The 8060-nt window shown below is 44.5% G+C and overlaps 1 protein-coding gene across 3 annotated transcripts in view; it reads left to right on the forward strand.

Moving 5' to 3' along the window:
* The window catches only part of MYOM1 (myomesin 1), a 184316-nt gene extending 177141 nt beyond the window's left edge, over positions 1-7175 (forward strand). For all 3 annotated transcript variants that reach the window (XM_024350980.3, XM_024350981.3, XM_063795530.1), the window contains 2 exons: positions 2108-2163; positions 6427-7175. In XM_024350980.3, coding sequence (XP_024206748.3) covers positions 2108-2163; positions 6427-6720 — 350 coding nt within the window. In that variant the 3' untranslated portion in view covers positions 6721-7175. The remainder of the gene's footprint in view (positions 1-2107; positions 2164-6426) is intronic.
* Positions 7176-8060: the final 885 nt, after the last annotated feature.

Here is an 8060-nt window from a genome sequence, read left to right on the forward strand (position 1 = left end):
ATCCAGGTTCTTGTCTCACGACCAGGAAAAATTAGACACGCAGACACATTGAAAGGTGAGGCAGGCAGAATTTATTAAGCGAAAGGAAAGCTCTCGGCAAAGAGAGGGGTTCTCCAAGCAGGTTTCCCCCTCACAATTGAACACCAGGGCTACCGTGGATGAGCTGAAGAGGCCAGGCCCCTCCCCTGCATAAGGTGCAAATTCCCGATGGATCCCCCCCATTCCCCCAGTGCACATGTGGGCATGCCCAGGCAAGCCATAGGTAGTATTGGAAAAGGCAACATTCGATTGGTTAAAAGGCATTATTCAGAAATAATCATAGTATCCCCAGGTCTAATGCAACCCCTGTCCCCCATTCTACAAATTAGGAGACTGAGGCCAACACAGTGAAGTGACTGGCCCAGTATCACACAGCATGTCACACAGGAAACCAGAAGAAGGGTTAGGCTTACAGGTGGCATGATGGAATTAGCAGTAGAATGCTGTCATGTTTCACCAAAAGCAAAGCTTTAGCCTCACTTAGTGGAGAAGGGAATTGTAGACAGGGAAGTCAAGAGTCACACATTAATTGAAGCAGGCCAAAAAATGAGAGGGAGGTGACCACTGTGTTCATGCCAGAGAGAACACCTTTGAGTGAATGACAGAAAGGTGCCCTTTCCAGGGGCTGAGGCAGTCATGCCCAGGGCATATAGCTTGGCCAAGGGCACCAGCCCAGGATCCCAGCACCCATCCCGTGCCTCGTCCCCTCACCTGCAGGCCTTTATACTCCTAGCCATAGACAGTGGCCTGCACAGCACTACCAAGAACTACCAGGAGACAAGAAAGGGAGGCTGTCTAGAGAAGCCTCCAAAGAAAGCTTATGGCCAGGCCTAGTGGCTCGTGCCTGTAATCCTAACACTTTGGGAACCCAAGGCAGGATGACGGCTTGAGCCCAGGAGTTGAAGACCAGCCTGGGTAACATAAGACCCTGTCTCTTAAAAAAAAAAAAAAAATGCTTACATCTGCATGAGCCTCCAATCTCCCTAGCATATAGCCCTTCCATTATGCAACCTTTTCTCATCATATGGAAACCCGTAAAAGAGGCCAAGCTAGGCTTGGAGGCTGCCATAGAGATCTGTTCTACTTCCTTGAGCTTAGCCCTACTAAGCTGCAGAAGGGCCAGGACTGAAAATAGCCATGAAAATGGTAGAGCAGATCTTGATATGGCAAAGCTATCACACACTGGTATTTTAGATACAGATACAGGCACTCCCCGCCTCCCCCAAACACACACACACACATGCAATATGACAGTGAAGAAGGATTAAAATCCTGAATTCGGCCAGGCCTGGTGGCTCACACCTGTAATCCCAGCAATTTGGGAGGCAGAGGCGGGCAGATCCCTTGAGGTCAGGAGTTCAAGACCAGCCTGGCCAACATGGTGAAACCCTGTCTCTACTAAAAATACAAAAATTAGCCAGGTGTGGTGGTGCATGCCTGTAATCCCAGATACTCAGGAGGCTGAGGCAGGAGAATCACTTGAACCTGGGAGGCGGAGGTTGCAGTGAGCTGAGATTGTGCCACTGCATTCCACCCTTGGTGACAGAGCGAGACTGTCTCCAAAAAAAAAAAAAAAAAAAGGCCAGGAGTGGTGGCTCACACCTGCTGTAATTCTAGCATTTTGAGAGGCTGAGGTGGGTGGATCACAAGGTCAGGAGTTCAAGACCAGCCTGGCCAAGATGGCAAAACCTCGTCTCTACTAAAAATACAAAAGTTAGCTGGGCACGGTGGCAGGCGCTTATAATCCCAGCTACTTGGGAGGCTGAGGCAGGAGAATCGCTTGAACCCAGTGGGCAGAGGTTGCAGTGAGCTGAGATCCCGCCATTGCACTCCAGCCTGGGTGACAGAGTAAGACTCTGTCTCAAAAAAAAAAAAAAAGAAAAGAAAAGAAAAGAAAAGAAAATCCTGAATCCCTGGATCATTTTCTTCTTTTGCATGTTGAAAACTGTATAAAAGAACTATCAGGAGAAGGAAACTAAATTGGAAATGTAGCTTCCTGGGTGGTTTTGTGAGTATGACCGCTGGCTTTGCCACTGCAGTGATTAACCCAAAATGCCTGTGCTTGCAGATCGTGCCCGGGTGTTGGGAGGTCTCCCAGACGTGGTCACCATCCAGGAGGGGAAGGTAAGCATGGAGCCTGCCTGTGCCTGCTCCTTCTGCACTATGAACGGGTTCCAGCACCCCAGACTTTGTTCCTTCTTTTAAGGTACACTTAACAGCCCACCACCTTCATCTTATTCCATAGCTGCTTATACTTGACCAGAGTAACCAAACGCAAGGTTAAAAATCAGTCGGTTTTCTGGCCGGGCACAGTGGCTCATGCCTGTAATCCCAACACTGGGAGGCTGAGGCGGGCGGATCACCTGAGGTCAGCAGTTCAAGACCAGCCTGGCCAACATGGTGAAACCCCGTCTCTATTAAAAATACAAAAATTAGCTGGGTGTGGTGGCAGGTGCCTGTAATCCCAGCTATTTGGTAGGCTGAGGCAGGAGAGTTGCTTGAACCTGGGAGGTGGAGGTTACAGTGAGCCAAGATCATGCCACTGCACTCCAGCCCAGGCAACAGAGTGAGACTCCATCTCAAAAAAATCAGTCGGTTTTCCAATCATCTTAACGTTTCATAGGTCAAGCATCGGGATAAAAGTTTGTCTCTAATAGACATATGTAGACCACTTAGTATCTTTGAAGAGTCACCCTTTAAAATTATGAGAAACTGAACATGTTCTGTGTTAACTCTATGACAAATAAAATTGAAGAAAGAAATTACCTCCAACAGAGTGGAATATGAAAATTTCTATAGGCTCTAGTTCTGTTGAAAACAGGCTTCTTTCTTTCTTTTTTTAATAATTTTTTTCCCCTGTGACAGAACTCCAGGGGCTCCTGAGAGCATGTGCCCCTAGGCCGGGCACAGTGGCTCACGCCTGTAATCTCAACACTTTGGGAGGCCAAGGCACGCAGATCACTTGAGCCCAGGAGTTTGAGACCAGCCTGGGCAACACGACGAAACCCCATCTCTACAAAAAATACAAAAATTAGCCAAATGTAGTGGTGCACACCTGTAGTCCCAGCTACTCGGGAGTCTGAGTGGGAGGACCGCTTGAGCCCAGGAGGCGGAGTTTGCAGTGAGCCAAGATCACTCCAGCCCGGGTGACAGACACCCTGTCATACAAACACACACACGCACGCACGCACACACACACACACACACACACACACACACACACAAAGAACATGCACCTCTGGTTTCTTTCCATTTCATTTTAAACTGATGTAACCTGTTTCTATAATAATCTCTCCAAGAGATTAAACGTTGTAAATTTGGCATCAGGTAAATCACTGAAACTTGTCCCCAACAAGTACTGTGCATTTTCCGAAGAGCCCCTGTAAGATAAAGATGCCAAATAAGGCCTTCCTTACTTTCATTTAACTAGATACAGTCTGAGTGAACCAACATAATTTCTAACCTGGATTCGCTTTTTTTATCTTTATGTTTCATTAAAAAGTTTACAGCCACTGGGTGCAGTGGCTCATGCCTGTAAACCAGCACTTTGGGAGGCCAAGGCAGGAGGATTGCTTATGCCCAGGAGTTCAAACTAGCCTGGGCAACATAATGAGACCCCGTCTCTACAAAAACAATGTTTAAAAGTCAGCTGGGTATGGTGGTGCACACCTGTAGTCTTAGCTACTCTGGAGGCTGAGATGGGAGGATCGCCTGAGCCCAGGAGGTCAAAGCTGCAGTGAGTCATGACACCATACCACTTCACTTCAGCCTGGACAACACTGTGAGACACTGTCTACAAAAAATAAATGGAAAATAAATTAAAACAAGTTTAACATACCAGTCCTAGGGGTAGAGATATTTGTAGTGGAACAAATTTTCCACTTCAAAGGGCAGTGAAGACATACAGTGGGTGACTGGAATTCGGGTAACAAAGCAAGGCATGTGGAAATGCTTTAGCAAGAGGTAGGTTTCATTCAACTGCATTTCCTCATGGTTGGAAAATATGATCACGGTTGATTTTAAGCTCAGCCACTGCAGGGGTTCTTTTGTTCTTCAACTCTCTTTTCCATTTTCCTCACCTAATAAGGTTAAAAATATACAACTCTCTAGGTCGTACTGAGAATTAAGAAAGAGAATGTATATGAAAGTACTTTGTAATGCAGAACCCAAATCTGAAGTGTGGGTAAGAGTTTTCCATGATGCCTAAGGTGTTTGGGAGTTTTGTTTTTTCTTTTTCGCATTTTTTTTTCCTAACCACTAGACTGTCAGGGGGTGTTTGGGACTCTTTGTTTCATTTTGTTAAAAGTTTTAACTACAAGTAATCACAGTTTCCAAAAGCATATACCTAATCTGCTCATTAAGTTTAAGGATAATAATTGGACTCCTTTTTTTGACTGAAATGTATTTGTAGGATAATTCAGTAAGAAATATTAATTAGTGATGGGAGAAAAACAGATTTCTTAATCTATCCAATTTTAAATGATACACCTGCAAAAGGGGTAACAAATAATCATGTAAGACCCTTTAGAAAGATATGTAGACAGATGTTCTTTCTCTGTACATTGTGAGACCTAGTTCTTTCCTTATCACATCTGGATTTTTGTAAGAGAAAAATACAAGAATGGAATTTTAAAATGTGAAGTAAATTCAACATCATTAACCACCAGGCAAGTGAACATTAAAACCACAATGAAATATCACACCACACCTATCAGAATTGCTGTAATAAAGAATAGTAGCTGGGTGGGCTGGTGTACAACAACAAATGGTGGGGAGGCTGTGGAGAAACCGAATCACTTGTATATTCTGGTGGGAATGTAAGCCAAAATTGTATAGCCACTCAGAAAAACCGTTTGGCAATTTCTGGGAAAAAAAAGAAAACATGGGCTGGGTGTGGTGGCTCATGCCTGTAATCTCAGCACTTTGGGAGGCCACGATGGGAAGATTGCTTGAGACCAGGAGTTCAAGACCAGCCTGGTCAACATAATGAGACCCCATCTCTATTCTCTATTTTTTTAATTAAAAAAAATAAAGAAAAAAATGAAACATGCATTTATCATACATTCCAGCAATTGTATCCCTGGGCATTTATCCCAGAGAAATGACAGCTTATGCTCACATAAAAACCTGTACACAAATGTTCATAGCAACTTAGTGCATCATAGTTAAAACTGGAAAAAGCTCAGATGACCCTTACGGGCATAAACATAGTATGACATTCTAGTCAGCAATAACAAGGGATAAACTATCGATACATGCAGCACCTTGGATGAATCTGGAAGTAATTATGCTGAGTTACAAAGGTTATTCTGAAAGGTTATATAGTGCATGATTCTATTTATATAATATCTTTGACCTGACAAAATTTTAGAAACGGAAAACAGATGAGGTGTTGCCAGAGATTAGGAACAGAGTTTGGAAGTTGGAGGAGAGAGGTGGGTGTGGTTATAAAAGGACAACGCCAGGGGTTCTTGTGGTGATGAAAATATTCTGTAAATTGAATAGAATGAAACACACACAAACACAAATAAGCACCAGTAAAATTAGAGAAATCTAAATAAGGTCAGTGGATCGCATCAGTGTCAATATACTGGTTATGACATTCTACTATAGTTTTGTAAAATGTTACCACTGGGAAGCTGGGTAGACAGCATACCAGATCTCTTTATTATTTCTTATGGATTTCTTTATTATTTCTTACAACTGCATGTGAATTTACAATTATCTAAGTCCTTTTCAATTAAAAAAAGTAAGGTAAAGTAAAACTGTAGACCTTGTGTCTACATACATATCTAGAATATCGATCTTTTAGAATAAGGTTTCAGCACAGATGGGAATATTTTCTTTAGGAATACATTTTGGTAGGGTACCACTGCAACTGCAGCAGATTGGATGGGGTTTGAGGAGAGAAGTAAAATAAGGGTGGTGGAATTTGAAAATCAGTAACATTATCTGAAGCAGCTGCCGTGATTCTGCTGCCCGGCTCTTTGATGCAAATGAAAGGCAAAAGTGAGCAGGTGGCAATTACAGCAATGAGATTCCTGTACCGAGACAGAACCCAAAATGCCACAATAGAGCAAAAGGCATCTACATGTTTATGAAAGAGAAAGTGAAAATGGGGAATAGACATAAACTCTTTCGTGTGTTTTTGATAATAAGCATTCCAGAAGCCAGAAAGCGTATAAAGGCCTTGAGGAGATCCCCTCAGATGTTATTTCAAACTGTAACTCACACAGGTGCATACACAGAACTACTTTAAACCCTGGTCCGGGAGGCTTTTACTTATCCTCCCTTTGGTCATGCCAAGCCACCAGCCGGCAAGATTGTTGACAGTGTGTCTATTATATCTAATTTATCTTCTTCTCTCCCATAAAACCTGTCTTGCAGGCCCTTAATCTCACTTGCAACGTGTGGGGAGACCCGCCTCCGGAGGTCTCGTGGTTGAAGAACGAGAAGGCCCTGGCCTCAGACGACCACTGCAACCTCAAGTTCGAGGCTGGGAAGACCGCGTACTTCACCATCAACGGCGTGAGCACCGCTGACTCGGGCAAATACGGGCTGGTTGTGAAGAACAAGTATGGCTCGGAGACCAGCGACTTCACCGTCAGCGTGTTCATCCCAGAGGAGGAGGCGAGGATGGCCGCCTTGGAGTCCCTGAAAGGCGGCAAGAAGGCCAAGTGACCGGAGGCGCGAGGAGAGCCAGCCGGCCTGTGTGACTTGGGTGTGAATGGTTTGGGTTAAGGATGAGATGTCTTCATGCTTTCTCCTCCCTATTATTTTCTGGCTTGAGGGGAAAATAATGTCAGATCTTTCACTCATATAAAAAAGCATCAACTAATGACACTTTAATTGTTTTTCTTTATCTACAAAATTATGTGTTAAGAAAATACCATTCATAGCATGAAGATTAGGAAACAGTTTTAAGGAGAAGACTTGAATGAAGTTGGAGGGACATTGAATGATGGTCAGAGGGCAGACGAATGTGTTGTGGGGCGAGTTGGGATTTGCTGCAGCTGTGAAGCCATGGCCGAGTCTCGTGTGCTGTTACAGAGGTGATGTGCTTTTCAACGGGCGCCTTGTGGCTTGGAACCTCCTCTGTATGAATAAACAGTTTTCACATCTGTCCTCTTCCCCGACACTGTTTCTCAAATTCCTGCTGTTTTGCTGCTAGGTTGGCTGGCTTCTTGGTGCTTCTTTCTCAATGCGTCTTGTGCCACATCTTCTGATTTAAATTCCTTTTGGTGAAAGCAGTACCTTGCAACATGATCAGATAAGTCGTTTGAGCTCAACGAGGTTCAGGGGTGTGAAATTACACTGCCACTGCACATCTGGTGGCTTACCATACAATCAAGCCAATTCCATTAATAAGATACACAAGGCAATTGAATGTAATGTGACAATTACATGTGATAAGATGGTGCGAGGTGCCTCCTGCCAGAATTGGAGACTAAGGGCCCACAGCTAAGAATAAAAGGTACATAAGAAGCCTCATTCTGAGCTCAGAGAACTGCCAGCTGTGGAAATTGCCACTCCCTGAGGGGTTTGCTGAGGGTCAGCATCCCAGCAGCAGCTGTTGTAGAAAGTTTTGTCCTCCCCAACCCCAGCACCACACACACACACACACACACACACACACAACACACACCATTCTAGGAAAATCGTCATGGTGTTTTTTTCTGTTGGGTGCAGTATCTCACACCTGTAATCCCAGCACTTTGGAAGGCTGAGGTGGGAGGATTGCTTGAGTCTAGGAGTTCAACATCAGCCTGGGCAACACAGCGAGACCCCTCTCTACAACAAATTTTAAAAATCAGCTGGGTGTGGTGGTGCCCACCTATAGTCACAGCTACTTGGGAAGCTGAGGTGGGAGGATCATTTGAGCCTGGGAGGTCAAGCCTGCAATGAGCCATGATGGCGCCACTGCACTCCAGCCTGGGCAACAGAACAAGACCATCTCGTAAAAACAATTTTTTCCCCTTCTTTCTCCTGCCAAAGGTAGCGGATGAGACAAGAAATTTCCT

Source organism: Pan troglodytes, chromosome 17, assembly GCF_028858775.2.
Source record: "Pan troglodytes isolate AG18354 chromosome 17, NHGRI_mPanTro3-v2.0_pri, whole genome shotgun sequence".
Classification (NCBI taxonomy): Eukaryota; Metazoa; Chordata; class Mammalia; order Primates; family Hominidae; genus Pan; species Pan troglodytes.